The sequence below is a fragment of the Antechinus flavipes genome, chromosome 2, assembly GCF_016432865.1.
Source record: "Antechinus flavipes isolate AdamAnt ecotype Samford, QLD, Australia chromosome 2, AdamAnt_v2, whole genome shotgun sequence".
NCBI lineage: Eukaryota > Metazoa > Chordata > Mammalia > Dasyuromorphia > Dasyuridae > Antechinus > Antechinus flavipes.
The window spans coordinates 112,640,488-112,665,443 of record NC_067399.1 but is presented as its reverse complement, the minus strand read 5'-3'; the positions used below and the strand labels follow the sequence as shown (position 1 = coordinate 112,665,443).

The window sequence follows — 24,956 nt, the reverse complement described above, 5'->3', positions numbered from 1 at the left end:
ATGATGGAGTCATAAGGTTCTACTGCAAAAATTACATGCTTTTCATTAAACTTGTCTTATAAGCAGAAAAGGTAATTCCTTTTCTGAAGTTAATTTTTTTAAGTTAATAGAAAAAAGTATTCTAAGATTTCAAAAGAGAAAAAAATACATTATAAAAATGAAGAAATAATAATCTTTTCCTCTTTTATAGTTAATTATTTGAACTCATTTTAGCCCTTTTTTGGGGAGGAGGCTCTATCAAAGGGTTCATTCTGGTACCAGCTCCTGTCAAAGCAGGTCACAAACACTAAAGTGGAAAGTCACTGCACTGCTGTGGCACAAGAATTTCTTCGGCTAAAATCAAAGAAAGTCCAATTAAACTAATCATAACGTCCCAGTGAACACAAGGAAGCTCACCTGGTATTTCTGGACTTCTTTCGTGAATTCCCAACTCTACCCAGTCCTTGGTATTATAATTACCTTGACCAAAATACTGTGAAATTACTGCTCTGATCTACTAATGGCTGAAAAAATCAAGCCGTTGTGGTTTCATGCCAAGGGGCCGTAGCAAGGTGGCGCAATGCTTTCTGACACAGAAGACAACTTCTAAAAACTCAAAAGGGAAAATTAACGGGATGTGGTTTACATTGCCAAAGACTGTTCATTAATTACCAATTTAATCACTGCTGGAGGCATGACATTACAAAAATCTGGCTGAAAGTTCTAATAGATTATGAAGACCACCTAAGAAGAGTGACCAAGAAATGTACAAAACAATTAATACTGTTTCACTACTATCAAAGACACTCAGATTATTTTACATCAAGTGAAGCAAAAGAATTAGTTGCTTCACAGTGCCACCACTAGGAACTGTAAATACAACAGCACACAATTAGTAATGCACATGTGACTTTTGGTTCAAGGCATATATCCTTGGGAAAGCCAGAACATGATAAGGAGAACAAAAGAAACATTTAAAGATGAAATGAATAAAGATTTTTAACTCTACCCTAGTACATGCTGAGCAATAACAGAAGAGGCAATGCAAAATACAGCTCTCTTAGTAACAGTGATCTCGTCTAAGGATGAATAACACGACACTGAACAGCCATGAAGCAAATGTTCATGGTTAATGATAACAGTATGAAAGGAGTGTTCTTGTTCCTAAGGCAAATTGTCCTAACTTCCATTCAAGGCAAGTCCATGTAAATAAAACTTTTTAGACTGAGAGTTTGTGACCATGTAATTAAAAAAAAAAGTTTGATTGCTTAAAGTATAGCTTTGTTTTTATGTGTTTGAATATGTATCAATAAATAGATGACATACTCTTTCTAAAAAGTCTGGTAGTCATTTTTAGGGAATATATATTTCTAAGATAAGACTAAAAGTCATTGACTTGTGCTGAAATATTTATAACCAAAATGTAAGCATAAGACATTCCTACTCCACAAAATACAGTTATAAAAAGATTAGCTATATGTTTTAAATGTCTTATTGGTCTGAAATGGATTATGTACATTAAATCTTCTTACAATTGTGTTGAAGTTGGTTCTGGAATAAGGAATATATTTTTATCTCAGTGTCTTAGGAAATTTGAATATACGGAGAAAATGTTAGCATCCTCCCCAACCAAAAAAGAAAAAATAAATTTTATTCTATATGCTATTCAAATGTTTTAGAACCGTTGACTGAGCACTGAGTTTCTTGCTATTATATTTTATATGAAATTAGTTTGCATTTTCACATAAGTGAAAAAGATAATGACAAACTCTAAATTTTATTTCTTTTAGATAAATGCTAGCTTCAACTTTCTTTTAAAAACAAAAAAGTATTGATGATTATTATGTTAACTCTTATATGTGAAGTACTAGTAGTACAACCTAATATTCTTGAGAGATAAATATAAGGTGGCCTATTCTAATATTTTAAAATTCTGTTCATCTATGACATATTTAAAATATGTATAGATGAAAGCTATTGGATAAATTAGTAGGAATCAACAATTACCAGAATAATTTTCAATCTTTTTACCAATTAGAAAGTAACTGTTTATTTCATAATCTCTAGAAAATCTAGTCATTTTATCTAAATCTGACACAATTATCAGCAAGGTAGGCTAGTATTTTTTTGAATCAATATTTTCCAATTAACATCAAAAGAGCAAGATTGTGGTCTACAAAGTCCTGCCTCTCTATTATAACATCAATATAGTGAAAAGATTATAAGAAGAAATGGTCTTGCTTTTCTTAAAAGAAAAATAGCAGATTCTGTTGTGGATCATTCTAAAATCCAGTAGAAATTATAATACTACCTTTTTGACTACTGGTACTAAAAACCTTTTATACTAAGTTTACAAAAAATCTGGTTCTTAAATTTCTTAAGAATTTTTAGAGAGGCCTAAAATTCATTACAGCCATTCATGGAAATATTTTGTTCATTAATGCTGCTAAACTTACTAGCTAATAAGGCTACACACTGCTATTAGTATAATCTAAGTAGCAAGTATAACTGTATCTTACATGTCTTGAAAAATATTCTATCTAATTCCGTATTTTAACAAGTCATTTTAGTTGTTCCTGTGGATGGCAAATTTTCACTATACTTTTTCAAATCAAGATAATCATTATATAAATGAATGTTCAAAGGATTTAAAAATATCAATGATGATTGAAGAACTATCACTATGACAGAAACTTCAGTCTGAAATATTATCAGCTTTGAAAGGTGATAATATTCTCAAGTGTTTATTCTTAGTAAGTTTCCAAATGTATTTGTTCCCAAATTACTATTGTTTGTTTTTATATGCTAAATAATTCATTAATGTAAAGTGAAGATGTATTTATAAAATCACTGATCCCTAAATAATTAGACTGATTAGGTAATGAGCTTGTTCTGCCTCTCCTGAAAGACTGAACATTTGTAAAATATGTATTATTATTATTGTTAAATAATATCTACATTAGTGATACTTAAACTTACATAATGAGAAGTTCACAGAACTTTACACATACTCTTCCAATTATTTTTATGGCATTTGAGATTTTGAAGAGAGCTATTATCCCCAATTTATTTCTCCTCAAATTTGTTATTGCTATTGCTGTAATTTTTGTTGTTGTTTTCTGGGAAGATGCTTTTACTAGTTTACACAAATGCAAAAAAAATCATCTAGACGTTCATATTATATGTATCATCTTTATTCTCAATGAAAAAATTTAGATACAAAGGAATTTCTACTTCATATGGTTAAGTTGTAAAGCAAAAAGAAAATTAAATTTCCAATCTAGATTTCTGTATAAAATACTAATAGATAAGACAGGCTAAATTAGGAAAATCTTATTATATGCAGATTGGGTATACATGGAACAAGACCCAGGAATGGAAAAGGGGAAGGTAATAGAGTTATAAAATAGGTATTGAAAAAAAAAATAAACTTTTTATCTCCTACTTATAAACTCTTTTTTAAAATTGTTTTTATTAACACCTGATTTCATCAATTGGAAAAAACTCCTGGTGTGGAAATTCCCTTCATCTGATGCAGATAGGAAACTCAATGATTAATTTACAATCTCAAGAACCTGAGTCTTCCTGTTTCCAAGATCAGATGGCATATATGTGTGCATTTGTGCTTATATGCATGTGTGTGTGACACACACATTTTAAATACAAAATTATAAATCAGTTTATTTGGTCTATTATATTCTTTTCCCACATCTTCCAAATAGTTTTGCTGATAGAAATATAGAAAAACCCTAATACTTTAAGCATAAAAGTGATGCATTTTCAAGTTGTGAGTTTTAATTTAGCTGTAAGTACATGAGGGCATTAAAAAAAACTCTTCATGCCACTAAGTCCGCATATCAGAAAATACCATACTAATAAAGAATAATGAAAAAACAAAGCATAGTCTATTAAAATAATTCTAGAAATATCAAAGACATATTAAAGAATATCTGAAAGTATTATGAATCAAGTATCTTTCATAAAACATAAAAACTAAAACATCAACTTTGCATTTTGAAGGTTCTTTATGGATTAAATGCCAAATATTATGTGAAAAACTGAATACAAATAAAAAAGCAGGACAGTATGTGCTTATAATCTAATGGGGGAAGATAATATGATCTATGAAATAAGTGAATGGAGAGAAGATAAGTAGAACCATAATTCTGAAAGTACTAAATCATTCAAATTTATCTTCCTGACTTCAAAGCATTTTAAAGAAGTGATGGTGCATTATTTTAAAGGTGTCAGAGAAAATAATCTCCTTTTTATGGTTTAAGAGATTTGACCATCAGTGAATTTTTCCTTAAATCAATCCAAATTTATTAATGAATCAATAAATATATGTTAAGTGAAATAATAATCAGACAGGTGTAGAAGAGAAAGTAATGTCATAAAAATCCAAGGAGAAGTGAATATGCAGGGGAATAGAGTGGTGCCAGTTGCTACAGAGAAGTTAAGAAGAAAGAAGGATAACAAAAGATAATTAGATATAACAGGAAATCATTGGTAGCTTTGGAGAAAGCAGTTTACACTGAGTAAAGGCCTGGAATCTGGTGGGAAAAGAATAAAAAATAAGTGGGAGAAGAGAGAAAGTGGAGATAATGTATGTAGATAATTTTTTTTCCCTAGGAATTTTGCTACGAAAAGGAGGAGGGATAGTTTGAGAGGATGAAGCAGAGAAAAGGACTAGATGAAGACAGACAACATTAAATTCTCTTTAAAGAGAAAGAGGAGATGGTATGGCGCCTTTATAAGAAATGTCATCTGTTTAGAGTAAAGGGAGAAGAGACCAAAGGATGATGTCAACGAGTTTTGAGAGAAGAGGAAATTCAGAGAGGATGGCCCTCTTTTTTCATGTTGAAGTTCATGTTCTCTAAATTGATCTTCAGTGGATAGTACAAAGCCATTACTTGGGTAAAAAAGATATGTTTCTTTTTAAAATATTTATTGATGCCATTATTTTATATCACCTACATTCCTACTATATACCAACCTTTATAATAAGGGATTATTTTTAAGTAAGGAAAAAGAGCTAACAAACACGTGGAAAAAATCTGACATTACATAAAGAATTCCATATTCATGGTCCCCCAATCCTGCAAAAAGTGGAAAAAGATGTCTTTCACATCTCTTCTTTGGGAACGAGTTGCACATTATAATTTTATAGTATCTACATTCTATTTTAAAATTGTTTTTCTTTCTCCTAATACTGTTTTGGTCATTCTTTATATTGTTTTCCTAGTTATAGTCACTTCATTTTGCATTAATTTATTTAAGAATTTCTATGTTTCTACATATTCATCATATTCTTGTTTCTTATAGAACAGTAATATTCCATTACATTACTATTATTGCACATTTTATTAAGCCATTCCCCAATACAATGCACATCTAGTTTGTCTCTAGTTTTTTGCTACCACAAAAAGTGCTACAGTAAATATTTTGGGATGTGTGGATCCTTTCTTCTTATCATTTACTTTTTTTTTTTTTTTTTTTTTTTTTTTTGATGTATAGATCAGAAGTGGAATCTTTGGGTCAAAGGGTACTAATGTTTTAATCACTTTCTTCACAGAATTCCAGACTGCTTTCTAGAATGATTTAATTCATAAGTCCACCAAAAATAGAAGACGGTATTCTGATTCAGATACTTTAAAAAAATCATATTGTAAACAGATGTCTCTATGTCTATATTTCATAGGTTTTTTTTCATATAGATAAGTATTGTATTTTATCAAAAGCTTTTCTGTATCTGCATTTATTGATATAATAATGTCATTAGGATACTTTTGAATTTGGTATGATTGTGTTATCATTTTTATATCCCTGGGATATAAGCTGAACATACACAACTTGGTTTTTTTTGGTATAAATTATCATAATATTTTTATTAGTATTTACTGATATTAATATTTGCATACTATATCTGTGTTTTATCATTCGATTTGTTACGTATTAGGGCTGTCATCTCATAAAATGAGTTCAAAAGCTTTCTTTCTCAATATTTGAAAATAATTTGCAACTAGAGGTGTTTTGCTTTGTTTTATAGGAAAATACATGTGCAAATACAGCTGGATCAGTTATTTTTTAATAGCTAATTCAATTCCTTTTCTGAAATGGGATTATTTAAGATATCAACTTAGTACTCTGCTAATTGGGCATGATACACACACAAATACACATGTACAAGAACAATTGTATATATTTTCTGATAATCCTTTTATCTTTTGACTCCTCAGTTTTATTGGTGTAAACAGAGTAACTGATAATTTTTGTCTTTTTAAGTTTATTGTTATTTTATCTCGCTAATTTTTAATTTTAATGTGATTTTCCTCTTTTTAATGCAGGCTAGATAAAGGTTTACCAACGTTGTTAGTCTTTGCAAAGAATCAGCTTTTCATTTTGCTTATCAGTTCTGAAATTTTTTTGATTTTTAATTTTATATATATATATATATATATATATATATATATATATATATATATCACTTTTAATTTTAAAGATTTCCTCCCCATCCCTTTTCTGGGTTTGTTGGATAATTTTAAGTTACCTGTTTAATTTTTTCCATTTCTACTTGGCTAATATATGTTTTTAGAAATATAATTTTTCCTTTGAGGAATGTTTCTAAATTCCAGAAATGTTGGAATGTTGTCTCATTATTATGATTATATTTCAATTATTATTCTTTGACCAACTTGCCTAATATTTCCTTATTAATTCTCAATTAAGGTTTACATCTTTTGCTTCTCCTCATTGATATTTTTATTATGTTATAATATGTAAAGTATCTAACATGAAATTAAAAAACATTTATTTTCAATTTTTTATGCCTTTATACACACACGGTCTCTTTTCATAACTATTATATGGCACTGAGAAATACATATATTCTCTACTAGTCTCATTCAGAAGCCAACATAACACTTTCAACTCTTAATCTTTAACAATTTGTCCAGTGCTATATTTTTCTCTTTGATATGCCTTTTTTTGTTAGGTTTGTCCAATTAGCATAACTTAGAATCTCCTAGCGCTACTACCAATGTTATTTAACAATTGTTCATTTTTTCTTTATGAATTTAGATATCCATTGAGTGCATATGTTTTAATATTAATATTGGTTCACTATGTTAAGCATAACAATTTCCTTGTTTATTTTTATTGGGATTGTGATGTTTCTCTTTGCTTTATATAACAGTACGGTTGTTAAGTCCTGCTTTTTTGGACTCATCTGAAACAGTGAATTTTGTTTCAGTACCTTATTGTGATTCTAAGTATGATTTTGGCTTTTCAACATGTTTCTTGTTTTGTCTATGCTACCATTTTCATTAAATTGTCTTGTTTAATTTAGTGACATTAAAAGTCATGTATTAGAGATTTTGTCTCTGTGTCTCTAGTATTACTTTAAAGTATTTTAAATCCCCTTCCTCTATTAATTTAATACATACTATGTATCATGAATTATGGTTCATTTTGCTTAAACTACTCAGATGTAAACCTATTTCCATAGACTTCCTTCTCTCTCTGGAGCTATTTAAATTACAGATTTCTTTTTATTATTTATTTCATTTCTATTTTCTAATTTTTAAATTAGTTCCAATTTTCCTTCATTTCTTTCCTTTCAACTTTACTTATTTCTAAGTTTTTTTAAAACTGAGAATTTCTTTGCTTTATTCTCCTTACCAAATTTCCTCCCTTTCTATCTTTTCTAAAAATATTTTTCCCTAATTCATAATTGATATCTTTATCTAATCCTTTTTTAAAAATTTGAATTTATGGATTTAAAGCTTCTTAAATGAGTTTGAACTTTTTCTAATGAATTTTTATTGTCTGTAAAGAATTTGCCACATTGTTTTTTTTTTTTTTTTTCCTATTGTACCTCACTCTTAGAAGTGTCAAAGAGTAAAGTAAATGGAATAGAAGCTGTGTCCCAGGCAGACACTACCTTTGTTCCACATTTTTTAGCCAATTCTATGTTCTTTCTTTCCTAGATGATCATGTTCTTCCATTGGTCATGCTCTATCATTTCTGAGTCATTATTCCTTCCATTTTTATGGTACAGCTCACACATGTCTTCTTTTGGGACAGGATGCCATCTACAGAAGCGCAACACTCTATATATTACAGGAAGTAGTCTTCCAATGATTTGAACTTTTTACCTAGAATGTTCTCCATAGAAATGTTCTTATCTTCTGTCAATAAAAAGTTATTTAAAAAGAAAAAAAAAGTTCTTATCTTGATTGGATAAGCGTAAAACCCTTATCTCCCTCGGTAGAGAGAAATACTTTCTTTTAACATTATTGTCTTTTGCTTCTCATCTGTCAGATTTTCCAAGATCTTATGTAATTTTTTAAATTCTAAATTTGTTAATCTTTCTATCATTTCTTAGGAGAAACTCTCCACCATAAATTTAGTTTTTTAATCTGCCAAATGAATTTGTATTTCATTGAAAGTTCTAACTTCTGACATCTATTCATTTATAATTTTTCCTCCTATAAATTTAATCTTCTGACTCAATCTGTAATTTCTTGTTCCATTCACTCTTGTGATTTTTCATTTAATTAATCCTTAATTCAATTTCCTTTGTCATGTAATATTTAACAGTGTATTGTAATCTCTTTCAGGGCTTAATATTCATCATTCCTTCTAGTTTTGAGAACCTGATGATTTTATCTACTTATGTTCTATGTTTATTAAGTATTTTTCCACTTAAAATTTTTGGTTTTGGTTCTTTTCCCTTATTTCCTGCAACTGTGTTACTTCTACACCCCAAAGTTCAAGCTGCAAAACTGTTACAGGATCCTCTTGAGTTTAAATGTTTTCTGGCTTGTGCCTACTGTTAGTGGCTTTAGAGGGAAGGGAGGAAGACAAGACTGATCGTAGCTGGAATTTTGTGTCTCTCTCTTTTCAAGCTCTATACAGCCATTCACAATGGCTTTCTGCCTTAAGTCCTCACTTGGATTTCTTCTTTTCCTTCTCTGGCTCTTTAATGATAGTTGGAGGAGGGAATGGAAGGTATTCCATGAAATCTCTGCAGTATTTGCAGTCCCTAACTTAGGAGTCACTCTAAATAGAAGGTAGCACATTTTCACACCACATGGCCTAACAAGAGCTTCTGCTGTTTGTTGTGGGGAGGGGATAGGGAAGCAAACAAGAAAAAGTGTGTTAGCAAAATCTCTTCAACAGGAGAGGATTCCAGTATGGGTACCAATTTATTCTGTGGATTCAAATATTATGATTCATATCTGGCAATTAATCTTGCTTTGGGCTTTTTGGTTTTACTTTTTGGAAAATTAGGGGGAAGAAAAAAGTGAGCAGTCCTCTGTATTGTTAGCCATATGATCTAGAAGTCTGCCATCAAATATTTAAACCAGTTATTAATAATTCTTTAGTTTTTTTTAATTCTTTATGCCCCAACAATGATTATACTCTTATATGGAGGAAGGCAGCCTAGACTTTGGTCATAGACTAGGGGGACAAAGCTGTTTCTGTGAAGAGACAAGGAAGAGATGGTGAGAATAGAGATGTGAACAGGGTCCATTTGAAGGAACAAGCCTATTGATCTCCAGGATTATTAGTTGGGGAATTGCTATTATTTTTATGGTTCAATTGGAGGATAATAGGGGAATAGCCAGGGCTTGGTCCCCTCCACTACAGTCTCTGAGGAAATTAGAAGTCAGGTACCTCAAAGAACCACAGAATTTTAAGGAAGAAAGGAAATTAATAACTATAAATTAATTAACTAATAAAAAGAGAATCTTAATACATACTTATCAGGTGGTTTCCTAATATCTGCTAGAAGATGCTATCAATACAAATCGTGTATTCCACTTAGGTACAGCTCTTCTTGATGGAGAGATTTTTCCTGCCAGGAAGTCAGAATGTGGGGTTGTACAGCAACTATCTACTATTCCTGGTTCTTTGTTATAGCATCAAATAGAATAAACTAAGTTTTTTTTTTTTTTTTTTCCTTTCCACATGATAGCACTTCAAATGCTGGAAGACAAATATGTTACTCCAGAGTCTTCTTGAGGTTAAGCAGATTCAGTTTCTATATACTTTCAAGTAATCCTCAGAGGGCATGAACATTGCCTTTGCTTTACTGGTTGCCCTCTTCTAGATATTCTTCTTCAATTGTGGAACTCAGAACTAAACAGAATTTTCATAGTGCAATGTGAATAGGACATGTGAGACTGGGACTGTTCACCCTTAAAAGATATGCCTCTCTTCATGGTTGCAGCAGCATTTTGCCTGCCACATTCTGCTGAATCATATGAAATCTGCAATAATCTAAAATTCCAAAACCGTTTTCAGATACATTGCTGTATAGTCCTAACTATCCCATATTATACTTGGCGAGGTTGCCTTTCTTAACTCTTAAAAAAAAAAAAAAAAAAAAAGATGTTATATCTTTAAAACCTGGCTGTCAGCAAAATTATTATAGTATTATTTTTCCAAATACATGCAAAGATAGTTTTCAACATTCACCCTTGCAAAACATTGTGTTCCAAATTTTTCTCCCTCTCTTCCCTCCACCCCACCTCCAAAACAGCAAGCAACCCAAAATAGGTTAAAACATGTACACTTCTTCTAAACATATTTCCATATTCATCATGCTGCAAAAGAAGAAAAAGATCAAAAGTGAAAAAAATGACAAGAAAAATAAAACAAGCAAACAAATAACAACGACAACAAAAAACAAGGTGAAAATATGATGCTCTGATCCACATTCAGGCTCCACAGTTCTCTCTCTGGATGCAGATAGCACTTTCCATTACAAGCCTAAAGGAATTGTTTTGAATGACCTCATTGTTGAAAAGAGCAAGCACATCACAGTTGATCATCACATAACTATGTACAATATGCTCTCTTGGCTCTACTCACTTCACTTAGCATCAGTTTATGTAAGTTTTTCCAGGCTTTTCTGAAATCAGCCTGCTCATCATTTCTTACAGAACAGTAACATTCCATTACATTCATATACCATAATTTATACAGTCATTCCCCAACTGATGGTCAGCTACTCAATTTCCAGGTCCTTGCCCCTACAAAAAGGGGCACAGGTGGGTCTTTTTCCCTCTTTTATAATCTCTCTGGGATAAAGAACCAATAGAGACATCAATGATATTCCTAAAACACAGATCTGACCATGTCATTTACCTGCTCAAGAAGCTCCCTATTCCTTTTAGGATATATATATAGGATATATATATATATATATTTGAAGTTCATAACAATCTGAGGTTACCTTTCAAGATCTTACATATTAAGTGAGCAGAATCAGGAGAACATTGTACATAGTAACAATAAGGTTATGTGATGATCAACTGTGATAGACTTGGCTATTTTCAACAATATGATGATTCACAGCAATTCAAATAGTCTTGGGATGAAAAATGCCATCTGTGTCCAAAGAGAGAATATGAAGACTGAATGTGCTTCAAAGCATAGTATTTTCACTTTTTTGTTTGTTTTTTTCTTTCTCGTGGTTTTTTCCCTTTTGGTCTGACTTTTCTTGCATAATATAACAAATACGGAAATATGTTTAAAAGGATTATACATATTTAACCTATATTGGATTATTTTCTTGGGGAGGAGGGAGAAAAATTTGGTACACAAAGTCTTACAAAAATGAAAAATTGGAAAAACATGCATATATTTTTCTACATACTTCAAATATATTTGGAAAAATAAAATATTACTAAAAAAAAAGATCTTGCACATTACTTTCTTTTATACATTTTAGAGACTAGTCAAATTGGTATGATTTCCTGTCCCTCACATACAATATCTATCTCACTTCTCTTCTCCATTCCTTTGTAAAATATGTTATCCATGCCCAGAAGATATTCTTTCCTCACCTCTATATCCTGGAATCTCTAATTTCCTTCAAAGTTTAATATAGTGTTTTCCTCCTTTCCTTTCTTCCTCCTCTTTCCCCTCCTCCTCCCTAAAATTACTTTATATTTACTTAGTGTGATCCAGTAGTTTTCTCTGACAGAATGTAAGATTCATAAAGGTAAGGACTTCTGATGTTTATCTTGGTATTTCCATAATCTAGAACAGTACCTTGAACATAATAGGTGTTCAAATGCTTGTAATTGATTGATACTTTCAGTTTTAAAAGCCTTAAGCTGCACCAGTGAGAATTGTAAGGAGGGATCAGAGATGAGAATATATTGATTTTGTAACTGATAAAATTTGATGACTGAATGGATATGTAGAAAGTAGAACAAGGAATCCAAGATAACTTTGAGGTTATAAACATGAGTGCAGAAAGAAAGTGATACAATGTACACAGCACAACAACAACAACAACAAAATTGATCAAATTTTAGAAAATGGTATAAATTAAACATGAGTTTAATTTAATGAGTTTTTAAGTATGAGTTATCAATTTTAAATGGAACACAAATTAGGTTATGGTTGAATGTAAAAGTTTCTGTTTCCTGGTGTTTCACTTCTTATTTACATGTGGATCAAATAACTCATTTATCTATTATAAAACAGAAAATAATCTAAAAAGTTTTTTTTTAATAAGTTAGCATTTCTTTTTGCTTTCAAAGAAAACAAAGTTAGCACCTTACAAACAATGTAACTAAAAGAGATGTTTAAGCATCTGCAGCTATGACTTCAACTTCTACATTTGGCTCTATGCTGAAAGAACTGATTTATTGAACAATCTCAGAGGTAGCTTCTATGTCAATGAGAAGTTTATATCTTTGTCGTTGGATCAGATTTCAAGGACTTGAAATTTAGGAACAGTAGCATAATTTAGGGGATGAAAAATAGGTAGATTTAAATCCAGTAGAAATTCTGATAAGTACCTCCTTTAACAGTTTTTAACAAAAGACTGGAATTCCCAACAAAGAGGTTTGGGTTGGAAGTCTAAATTTGTAAACTGCATCAAAAAGGTAGCTGAGGACATAAAATGGAGATCTCATATACAGAGAAGAAAATAGGCCAATGTAATTAAAGATGCAAAAAGAATAAGGCAGATAATGAAGTAGAGAAGGAATGATTTAAGAGATGGAAGAAGGGGTAGAATATGTCATCATTTAAGTGGAGTAAGATCATATTATGAATTAGGAGCAATCCATACTACTAGATGCTACAATAAGGTGAGGGGAAACAGATAGCTGAGAAAAAGGCCATTGTAGCTGCACGCACGTGCAGGCCACACATGAACGCACGCACACACACACACACACACACAGAGTGAAATCACTTTATAACCAATATTTATTTATTGGCAGAGCCTCAGAGATGGACAAGACCTCAAAAGTCATCTAGTAAAATTTACAGCCAACCCAAAATTGCTATGACATTGTCTACAAGGGGTCACTTAGCACTAGTTTGCAGTTTTCAAGAGAGCAGTAACCCAGTTAATGATCTATTTTATTTTTAGATAGCTCTAATTTCATTAACTTCTTTCTTCCATCAGATCTGAATATTTTTCTCTTCAATTTCATCTATTGCTCTTAGTTTTGTCACTGTGTACAGTCAATGAGCATTAAACACCTTTGTTATTCAATTGTTTTAGTCTTTTCTGAGTCATGATGAGATCCCATTTAGGATTTTCTTGGCAAAGATATTGGAATGATTTGCCATTTTCTTCTCTGGCTCATATCACAGAAGAGGAAACTGAGGCAAATAGGGTTAAGTGACTTGCCCAGGATCACAGTAAATATCTGAACCCAGATCAGAACTCATGAAAATTACTCTTCCTTTTTTTTCCTCAACAGAATTTCAAAGATAGTTTTCAACATTCATTTTTCTAAGACTTTATGTCCATTTTTTTCCCCCTCTCTCCTTCTCTTTCTCCCTTACCTCCCCAAGATAGTAAGCAATCTGATATAGGTTGTATAATGTATAATCCTTTTAAACATATTTCCACATTTGAAAGATATCTTGCTGACTCCAGGTTCAGCATTCTATCCACTGTACCACCTAACTGCTTTTATATGCCAAGCACTCTAAGTGCTTGAGGAGGATACAAAAATACTAAGACACAAAGAAAGATACAAAGAAAAGGAAAAGAAAGTCCTTGCTCTCAAGAGGTTTGTAATCTAATTGGGGAGACAAGAAGAAAACGAATTAGCATAAACAAAATAGAAACAGGATAAATTGGAGATAATTAACAGAAGGAAGGCACCAGAATTAAGAGGAAGGGCATTCTGTATGGGAGTTTAGTCAAGTCTTTCGAAAAGTCACAGAAGATAAGAGGCAAATATAAGAATGGAGAGTATTCCAGCAATAGGAGATAGCCAGAGAAACTATGGGGAATATCAAGGAGACCAATACTGTTGAGTTAAAGAGTATTTGGGGGACACTGTGTGTGGTGTAACAGGACTGGAAAGAGGACAGATGGTGAAGGACCTTGAACACTAAAGAAAGATTTGGATTTTACCTTGGAGGCCATAGGGGACCACTAGAGTTTAATGAGTGGGGAGTGACATGATTTGACCTAAACTTTAGGAAATTCACATTGGTGACTGAATGAGGGGATAGTAGAGTAGGGAAAGAACTGGGGCAAGTATATTCACAGTCTGAAGAAAGTAGACTGGAAGAACAGGTAGAAATTTATCACAAAGAACTATTATTGATGTGGGGAAGTTCCTGACATGGATCTCATAAAAAAGAGAATACTTTTAAAACAACTATGAGCAAAACCTCACTGAAAACTCATCTTGGAAAGAAACCTGATTAGAATTTCTATAAGAGATGAAGTAAGACTTAAGGAGAAAATATATTTATAAATTACATGATTGTGTTTGAGGGAAAAAATTGGGAAAAAAATGATAGATATGGAAGAAAGAATTGGTCAGGAATTAACAATTTGACACCAGAGATACAAACTCCCTGAAGATGAGACTAGACCAAATAGAAACTAATGATTCCACGAAGCAAGAAAAAATATTAAAACAAAATTTGGGGCAGATAGGTGGTGTAGTGGATAAAGAGCACCAGCCCTGAAGTCAGGAGGACTTGAGTTCAAATCTGACCTCAGACACTTAACACTTCCTAGCTGTGTGATCCTGGGAAAGTCACTTAACCCCAATTGCCACGGTGGGGGGGAAGGGGGAAAGGGAAAAAGGGGAATCAAAATGCTGAAAAAGTAAATATAAGGTATCTTGTAAAAACAATTGATTTGGAAAACAGATTGAAGAGAATAATTTAAAATCATTAGACTAGGTGAACACTATGACTAAAAAAACCAGAGCCTACCCATCTTAGATCAAGAAAGCTTAAAATAAATCTACACAGATCACTTGAGATCAGAGGAAAAAGTAGAAATAAAAAGGTCAACTCCTGAAAGAACCTCAAAATGAAATTTCTTAGGAATATCACCAACAAAGTCCAGAATTTCCAAGTCAAAGAAAAAAAAATTCTGTAAGCAGCCAAAAAGAAAGAATAAAAGTACTGAGAAGGTACCATTATGAAAGAGCAGAGCACTTGAATACAATATAACAGAAGGCAAAGAGAATAGTCTGACAGCTAAGTATAATTTACCTAGAAAAACTGAGTATAATGCTTATGGGGGGAGGAGGGGAAATGGAGCTTTGATAAAATAAGAGGACTTTTAAAAGTATTTCTAATGAAAAAAATAGAACTGAATAGAAAATATGACATTAAATTACAAGAATCAAGAGAAGCAAAAAAGAGTAAATATGAGAGATTAAACAAGATTAAACTATTTATGTTCTTATTTGAGAAAAGGATACATGAAATTTCTCAAAACTTTATCATCACCAGGTGTCTTAGAGGGAGTCTATTAATTTTTTATTATGGGGCTTATAGTTGGGTGGGAAAGAATAAATCACAAACACATGAAGTTATAATATAAAATATTACATGGTGAATTCATTAGAGACCAAAGCACAAAAAAAATTCACAAAATATCTTTCATTCTTAACTGAAAGTAAAAATTTTTACGAATAGTCACAAATTAAAATCAGGTTTTTTGAGTAAAAGAAAACTTCTCAAAATGAAAAATATGTATACCTAATGAGCCTAAAACAAATGTTTCCTAAGGAAGGGACCTCTTCTCCCAACCCTAGAAGTTTAGAGAACAGTTTAGAAGATTCCATGTTTTATTTGGACCAGAGACTAAAGTGAAAATAGATTCTACTTAGCCTTTTGAATCTCTATTTTATATCAGTGAAATTCATAAAAATGAGCAAATACATTGTGAAGAAAGTGTCCTGGGAATACTTGGTTTTGCATCCTGGATCTTAATATACTTAATGTTTGGATTAAGTCATTTAACTAGCTTGAGTCTCCATTTTCTCACTCATAAAGTTGGGTAAAATATCAAAGAATTGTATAATAGAAAAAAAGAAGCAAGCTGGTCATATATTACAAACAAGGAATGATTAATTTAGTGATTTTATATGCCATTAGCCTCTATGCAATGTCAGGAGATCCAGGGGATGGTTCTTAGCATACTGGATGAACCTCTTATGGAGGATTAATAGAAGAGCATAAAGAATAGTTGTAATAATAATGATGGTGATGACTTTACTTTAAAGACTACAAAATGTTTTACATATTATTGCATCTGATCCTTACAATAACGTATAAGAAAGATAGTATTATCAACTCTATTTTACAGATGGAAGAAATTGAGGCTGAAAGAGGTTAATTAACTTGCTGAAAGTCACATAGGTAATAATTGGCTGAAGCTATATTTTGAACACAGATCTTTCTGCTTTGTACAAATAGAGAAGCATGTATGAATTGCACCTGTTGGAGGGATTGATGAGATCCCAGATTAATGGAATTAAGGAAGTCTACTTCACAGAGCTTGTGTAAGAAAAAATGCCTTGTAAATCTTGAAACAATTTTTAAATATGTTACCATTATAATTAGTGGTAGTATTACAACTTGGCAAACAGGAAGATGGGATGAGGAAAAATCAGCACACAAACTAATTTCCTTCTCCAGAGAGGACAGTTGTCTAGAAAATAGATTATTTGATCATGAGTGAAATCCATACTCTAGAGATACATTTTTTCCCTCTTAGTTAATGCCTTTATGTAGGAAGAATATATATAAAAATTACAATCATCTATCTATCAATAAAGTTCTTATTGAGGGCCTACTATGATACTATCATTGAGTGAAATGCTAAAAAAAAAAAAAAAACACAATTACCTTGGGGAAAAGAGGCATAATTAAGTAACAATTAATTTAAATGATTGAAACCCTTCATGAACCTTACATCACTCAGCTGCTTATTGCGCGCTGGGGTGGATGGGCTGGTTATTTGCTTATTTCCAGCCTTTAAAGCTGCATCTCTTCTCGCTTGTTCCAGAAGAACTCTTGCTCGTTCCTTAAGTTCTTCCTGTCTTGATAATATTCGCTGCTTAAAAGTAAAGAGGCAAAATTAGTGGCAAAGAGACATATATATAATCTATATGTGCACATTAATGTTTAGATAATCTACCTAAATAAAAAAAGGTCAGAATTAAGACAATTTCATGAGATTGTATTATGGAAGAACATGCTCAATATATACTATGGCATTTATAAGCACATTTTTAAACATAAATGAAATTATTTTTAGCACTTAAATCTTTACTATAACTAAACTTTATGGAAATGTATTCAAAAGAATGTCTATAAATCTATTGTTTCTCCTAATCTTCATGTTAGCTAAAAGCAACATATTCTGACAACCAAATAAATTTAAATCCAATTTTTAGGACCTAGAGTTTTATAGGATGAACAATATTTCTTTCACATTTGTACTTTTTGTAGAACATATATTTTTTACTAATATGTGCGAATGGTGACCAAGACCTCCTTTTCTTAGCAACCATTTCATTTTGAGTACAGAAAAAAATCAACATAATCTAGAGTTTAAAAAGAATTGAAACACTTTGTTTTTATTCTGTAAAATTTGCTTACATTTTTCACACTTCACAATGTTCTAAATTGCATATTTTGAGTCAATGAAAAGCAATCATATTTTGGAAGTGTGGCCTTCCCTATCTATTTTTCTCCCTAAAATGAAACAAACCCTATCGGAATCATAACTTTTTCTGAGTTAACCTGAGCTACTGAAAAATATTAAATGCTTTATTGGTACCATATATTTTGAAGAATCTGTACCATATATTTGGAAACTGCCAAAAAGAAATAAAATTATTCAACATTAGCTATAAGCCAAAGAATCTTAAACTTTTGTCTCATGGATGCCTCCGGCAATTCAGTGAAGTTTATGAGAAACCCTTCTCAGAATAAGTTTTTAAACGCATAAAATGAAATAAAAATTTGCAAAGGAAATCAAATATATTGTACAGTTATAAAATATATTTAAAAATTCATAAACCCTTTGTTCTAAACAGTAACATACATGTCAATTTTAGTAAGGTAGGAATTTGTTACTTGGACAAATTTCTTTTTTTCCTTTCCAGCATATCCAACTGCTATGTAATAGTTTGTGGTTACAACTAATCTCATATCTACATAAATCTTTTCGTTCATTGTGTAATGAAATTTTTAGGTATAAATACTAGCAAAAGCAAAGGGGAAAGTAATACAAGTACAAATATTATTTTTATTTAGTTTGTTAGAATAACTACCTAAAAAAGAGATGATAATTTTTGCCCTTCTCTTTTATATAACTATTTAACTGCTCTGAATTTTCACATATTTTTATTTTACTGGTTTTATTTTCTCCTTTGTCCTAAAACATGATAGCAAAAATTTTAAACTTTTCTTAAACAAAATTGTATCACATATTTAAGCTTATTTAAAAATTTATATAGCCTAACAGAGAAGAATTTGAGAAACAGCAGTTTGCAATGATGATACTTAGATTATATCTATATATGTTTTTGAAATGACTATTAATAATTGTTTTGCTGTTGTGAGCTTTTTAAACTATATTATCAAAATTTATAATAAAACCGACAATAATGGAAGGAACTTAAGAAGAAAAAAATAAAGTTCTAACACTATCTCTGCTGTTAATTGTATGACCTTGGGCCTGACATTATCTTGCTATGTAATAAGCTCTTCAACTGCAAAATGTTAAAGTTGGCTCATATTCCACCCAAAAGTGACCTCAGATAAGCCATTCAGGCTCTCTGGGCTTTGATTTGGGCCTCACTGATTTTATGGTCATATAATAAAGGGCTGTTTTGTTTTGGGTTTTTTTTTCCTAAATAGTGGTTGTAGGTTTACAATCACAAATTTGGTTCTATACAGTAGAGCAAACTTGAATTATTTTTGTTTGAGACCTTTAGACTATGGATCTTTGAAAACCCATGATGTTTTATAAGTAGCCATATGATAGTTTTCGAGATAATGGATCCCCTTTATCATTCCAAAGACTGAAATAACTAGAAATTTACATCAGTTTCTAGCCAATATATTTACCCATCTTGAACTAAATGAGATGAAGACTACTAGTTGCCTCAATCACTAGAGTGAGTAGGACTGAAAAAGGTCTCTTATTTACATATGGGGAAAGTGATGTATAAGTCACTTGCCACAAGTCCTGGTAGTAAAACCAGAAAAGAATTCAAGTTTTCTGAAGGATAATGGCTGAACAAAATTATGGCATGTGAATACAAAAGAATATGGCTGTGCTACAAGAAATGGATAAAGGGAATTCTCATGCAGCATGAAGAAGGTAGATCAGGATATAATATGACTACAATAATGTAAATGAAAATAATATAAGTATTTAAACTCAGATTAAATGTAATGGGCAATCTTAGTTGTGGAAGACATTACCTCCTTTCTTTCTTTCTTTCTTTTTTTTTTTTTTTTTTGCTGAGGCACAGAGCTAAGATGTGTTAAGTGTGAGGCCACATTAGAACTCAGGTTCTCCTGACTTCAGGGCTGGTGCTTTATCCACTGCGCCACCTAGCTGCCTCCATTACCTCCTTTCTTAGGAAGATATGAAAAGCTGGGTGAGTATGGGTATGGAATGTTGCATATGTTATCAGATGTGGTCACTGTGTCTGTTTTTGCTCAACAGTTTCTATTTGTTCAAAGAGAGGTTTTGATGTGGGTGGTGGGGATATGTATTGGAAAATGACTGCTATATAATTACAAAAGGCATCAACAAAACAATAGATGTGTATGACTATTTTTTGAACAGTACTTAAACATATTCACTAACAATTTTGCAATAAATGAATGAACAAATATGATGGAGTTATTACTCTCTGTAAGGTACTATGTTCCCTCTCTTGGCTTCTAAAATTGTATTATGCTTTTGTGGTTACTGATTTGTCAAGAAAGCATTTGGTTCAAAGTTAAATATACTGAAAGCTATTGCTGGGCAAGTCATGATTGCTAAGGCATCAGTGATCAGGTCAAAATCTATACATCTAACAGGGCAACTCTGAAAAAACTATGATTTGTTTTAACCATGAATAAAACATAGAGGGCAAGAAATATCTAAGCAAAACAAAAGGAAAATAAAGGAAAAATACTTTAAAGAGAAAGATTAGATTTTTAAATTGATTTAAAAAAAAAAAAGAAAGAAAAGAAAAACATGTTTAAGATGGCCTTTTCCTTGGAGGGAAAATAAAAATATTCTCAGGCTATTCTTATGCATTTATAAGATTCAAAATACTCTTTTACTTATATAGCCAATTAACTAGTAGTATTTAAAGGCTAAACGGTTTCTATATCTATTTATTCTATATAGAATGTATTTTATAGAATTCTAGATATGTATTTATTCTATAGAAAGTTTTTTTTCTAGTAACATTGTAAAATGTTATCATTAACTTTAACCAGAGAGAGTAGGACATATCTTAAGAGGAGTTATTGGCTATATTGCTGGTTTTCACATATTAGTAGTAGACAACAAAAGAACATCTAATAAGTATTCGTCACTTCAAACATTCCCATTATGACAAATCATAACATATGCCATCTATAACCATTTATAACAAATCTTTTTAAATCACCTATTATGTGGAAAGAAGTGAGTTTATGAAGGAAAAAAAAATGAAAAATAGCCCCTGCCTACAACAATGTAGCACAAATATATTGTATGAAGACAAAGGCCATACTTGACTAGTAACTAAAGATGAATACTTAGTCAATTCTCTTACCTGAGCTGTTTTTGCAGACTGTTCTGAATGATTTAAAACTGTTCTATCTGTCTCAGAATCAGACTCGGGATGTCTCAGAGTTGCACGTTTTTTCTTTGCAAGGTCTACATCTCTGTTATATGAATATCCAAGTTTAGAACTGGGAGATAAACTTGATTTGTTTACAGGAGACTCAGGTTCTGGTCTCTTGTTCTCTGAGGAGTCAGAAGATAGCAATTTTTCTTCTTCCAAATTACTACCAGTAACTTCTAGAGAATGGTGCCTGTGTCTGTCGAGTCCCTCACAAGCAAAGGATGGAGATGTATCTTTTTTTTTATCATTGATACATGTTAAGTCACTCAATTCTAAAGTGTCAACTTTTAGCAATTTCTTCTTGCCCAACAAAATCTGTGCTTGTGTAGAATCTGTCTGGGTATACATTCCAGCCTCCTCATATCCTGAAGTCCTTCCGGAGCTTTGTTGGTATTTTTGTGGCTCTGTGTCACTTTTAGTCCTTCGACAATAAGGGGCAGCTGTGCTTGGACTCAGATGATCATCAGGGGTCTGATGCTCACTCTCTGACTCTCCAACACCACTATCATTTACAAATACAGAATCATCTTGAGATACGAAGTCTACAGCTCCGCTGTTAGCTTGCTGAAATTCAGGATCTCGGTTCAAATCATTAAGTTCTGCATAGAACTTTTCCTGATCAATAGAACTGTTTGTATCAGTTTCATAGTTTCCCACTTTATATGTGCTTTTACTGCTATTCTCCTCTATCTGAACAACATTTAATTCTTGACCACTGAAATGGGCCCTTATTTGATAAAGATAGGTCATAACAGTCAGTTTGTCAGGAATCGCTAACAAAACCATATCGGAAGGTTCCAATAACCGGGAAATTCCTATGCTTGCAAATCCATCGTATGCCTTCAAAATAAGCAAATGAAATTTTATTACAGAGTTTATTCAAATGTCAAATATTACAAATCAAAATTTCAGTTGTAACTAAAAAATAAACATTAGAACTTGATTTTTAACATTTATACATTGTTGCTAAAATTTTTTTTTTTAAATGCAAATGATCTTTTCACATCTCTCCCAAACATAAATTGACTTCTTCCTCTAGGAATATGTCTACTTTTCATGTAGATAAGAATATAAAATCTACTTAGCTGGTCTTTATTTTAAAATGCTTTTCATGTTATTTTTGGTAATGCTGGATATGAAACTAAAACTAAAAAAAAAAAAAAAAAAAAAAAGCAAAGAATAGTTGTAAAAACATATGCCCTAGAAAGTCATTTCAGAGTTCAGAACCAAAGCAGTCTATCTAAATACAAAATTCTTGCCTAGAGAGCTGTCTTTCAGAATTATTTTCAAATGTCACTTTGGGATGGGGGTCTTGCCTATCTCTCATAACAGCTATGTCTACTTAAAGTGATTTTCAAAGAGAGATGAGCAGAAGTGAGTTGAGGGACTAATGATTTCAGTATGTTTTCTAACTTTATAAATTAAAAATATCCCAGGTTTTAATTTTATTACCTAAAACCTTGTCACTTTTTTTAAGCATGTGCCCACCTTCATTAGGGGTATCCTTAATAGATAAAAATAGAATGATATAGAGAACAAGCAAATAAAAATGAGAATTGCAACAAAAAGATATTTAAGAATAGGTTTTTAAGATAAGAAACTAAGAAATAAAGACACCACACTAATCTATCTTGGGCTTTATCATGCCTGATCGACTTCTCTTCTACTGGATGTGTAATTGCAGTGATTTGTGCTGATGAAAAACAGAAGCAGATAACCAAAAAGAACTACACTTCAAACACCTGATATAAAGAGGAACAAATGCTTTTTAAACTTAGAAACATTTTCTTAAACATTCAATTAACTATGACTTTACAAAATGAGAAGAATGTAATTTTCCTTAATTAGCACAGGAAAAAAAAATGAAGTGTTTTGAGTTCTATGACAAAGTTGAGAATGTGTGGCTGCATTGTATTATTTTTGCTAGCCCTTAAAATGACTGCAGTGCATCAGGTTTTTCTAGTTTTGAAGAATCAAAGCTGTTTCTCAATTTACAAATAATTATTACTATCCTGAACTAACCCTTGAAACCAGTATTGTGTTGCCAGAAGCCCTGTAGGGAATGGCTAAGGGTTTAGACATACTTTCAGTGAGAATAAGAAAATTTTTTTAGTTCTACATGTCATAATTTTGGTTACAAGAAAATTCTCATCATATTCTGGTTTTAAAAGTGAACCTAAAACTTTTCTTCAAAACAATAAGTTATAAAGCGATTTAACACCAGGAAGAAAATAGTATTTTGCACTTATATGTCAAAATACACTTCTACCTTTGGATTTAATCCTTTTCTCATACTCCTCCCCCAGTTTTATAAATTTTTAGGGGGAGAAAGGAAGAGAGAAATGGAAAACAAATTGCAATATTTAAACATCTTCAATTTTCACAGCACTATCTTTCATAATATATAAAGAAGATTCAAAATATTTAGTTAAGGTATATGGCTCAATTGGAATGCAAGCATAGACTTGTTTGTTATTTTACTTGTTTTAGGAAAAATGAAAGAATTTTTCTTTCTCCAATGTTCTGACAACATGATTGACAGCCATCAACTGCAGGCCATCAGTGAAAACACCACAGGCAGTATTCTAAACATTTCCCAATTATCTAACACACTGACATATTGGTCAAGATCAAATGTCACAGGTAAATACCTTTTTTATTCACTACTTCTTCCAGATCTGGGGAAATGATTAGCTTCCTTATGAGGAAACTTCTTAACTTTGAATTCTGATAACAGTTAATTTTAAAATGTAATTATGAACACTAATTGTAGTGCAAACTGTTTAAAAACAAATCATACTTTTAACAAGTAAGGTCAAAACATTTATTTAAAGGTGTATTTTCAGAGGTTAATATTTGTTGCTATGGTCAATCATTCACTCGTCTTTTGTAGTAGCCTGGGTGCAGAAGAAAAAGTTCTTACAAAGAAAATTGTCTTATTCATTGCTAGATGTTATTTTAATTGGTTAGGAGAAGTCACTGTCAAATGTTCTATACATTCACACTGAACTTATACACAGGCATTGCTGCTCCCTGTACTGCCTTCATTCCCTTCTAGGACACATGGGGTTATCAGGCCAAATTGTGTGAAGCCAGGAAACAAATCTGAAGGAAGCAATTGAGCTACTTCAAATGTAGTTGTCGGGCAAGAGCTTAAAATGATGAAAGAAACAAAAATTAATCAACAATTACTTATTGAATGATGAGTATTTTTGACAAGAGGAAGAATATGAAATAAAATTCATCCTAAAACTATTTTTCAGACAAAGCTGCTTAACAGAAGTCTAATATATGCAGAATATAAATCTGAAGTATTATCAGCATTAAAATCTTCAAAATTTGAAAAAAGAAATACAAAATAATGGGTTTTTACTATGACTTAAGAACTGACAAGATTTCATATATTTGTTTAAAAATGTTAAAGAAAATATAAAATAATATGTTTTCAGAATCTCAAACTGCAAGTCAGAAAATCCACATTATAAAAATGATAATATTTAGCTTTGCTTTTCCATGAGAACTAGAAAAAGGCTTGTTATTTACTCAACAGGACACTTGTTATGGAAATTTTTTTTTTTTTTTTTTACTTTGGTGTGTGCTGCTTCTGAAAACTTAAATAATTTACACAGATAACCTACTTAACAGAATATCAACCAAAAAAAAGAATATTACAATGATTTCCCGCTATTAATAGTGTAGAAAATGAGTTATTTGTCAGTATGCCATGTGAGGGAATCATGCCTTTTCAAAGAAAATAAAATTTTTAATTGCTGGCTAAGATTTTTTTTAAGGGGTGGGGAGATGTAAGACGCATTAATAGGA

At 31.4% G+C, this 24,956-nt stretch overlaps 1 protein-coding gene across 15 annotated transcripts in view; it reads right to left on the bottom strand.

Moving 5' to 3' along the window:
• EHBP1 (EH domain binding protein 1) overlaps positions 1–24,956 on the bottom strand; it is a 394,259-nt gene that overhangs the window by 102,202 nt on the left and 267,101 nt on the right. For 14 of the 15 annotated variants that reach the window (XM_051975359.1, XM_051975374.1, XM_051975362.1 and 11 more), the window contains 2 exons: positions 21,063–21,974; positions 17,201–17,344 (listed from right to left, as the gene is read on the bottom strand). In XM_051975359.1, the coding sequence (XP_051831319.1) occupies positions 17,201–17,344; positions 21,063–21,974 (1,056 nt within the window). The remainder of the gene's footprint in view (positions 1–17,200; positions 17,345–21,062; positions 21,975–24,956) is intronic. The other variant, XM_051975360.1, reaches the window with a different exon arrangement.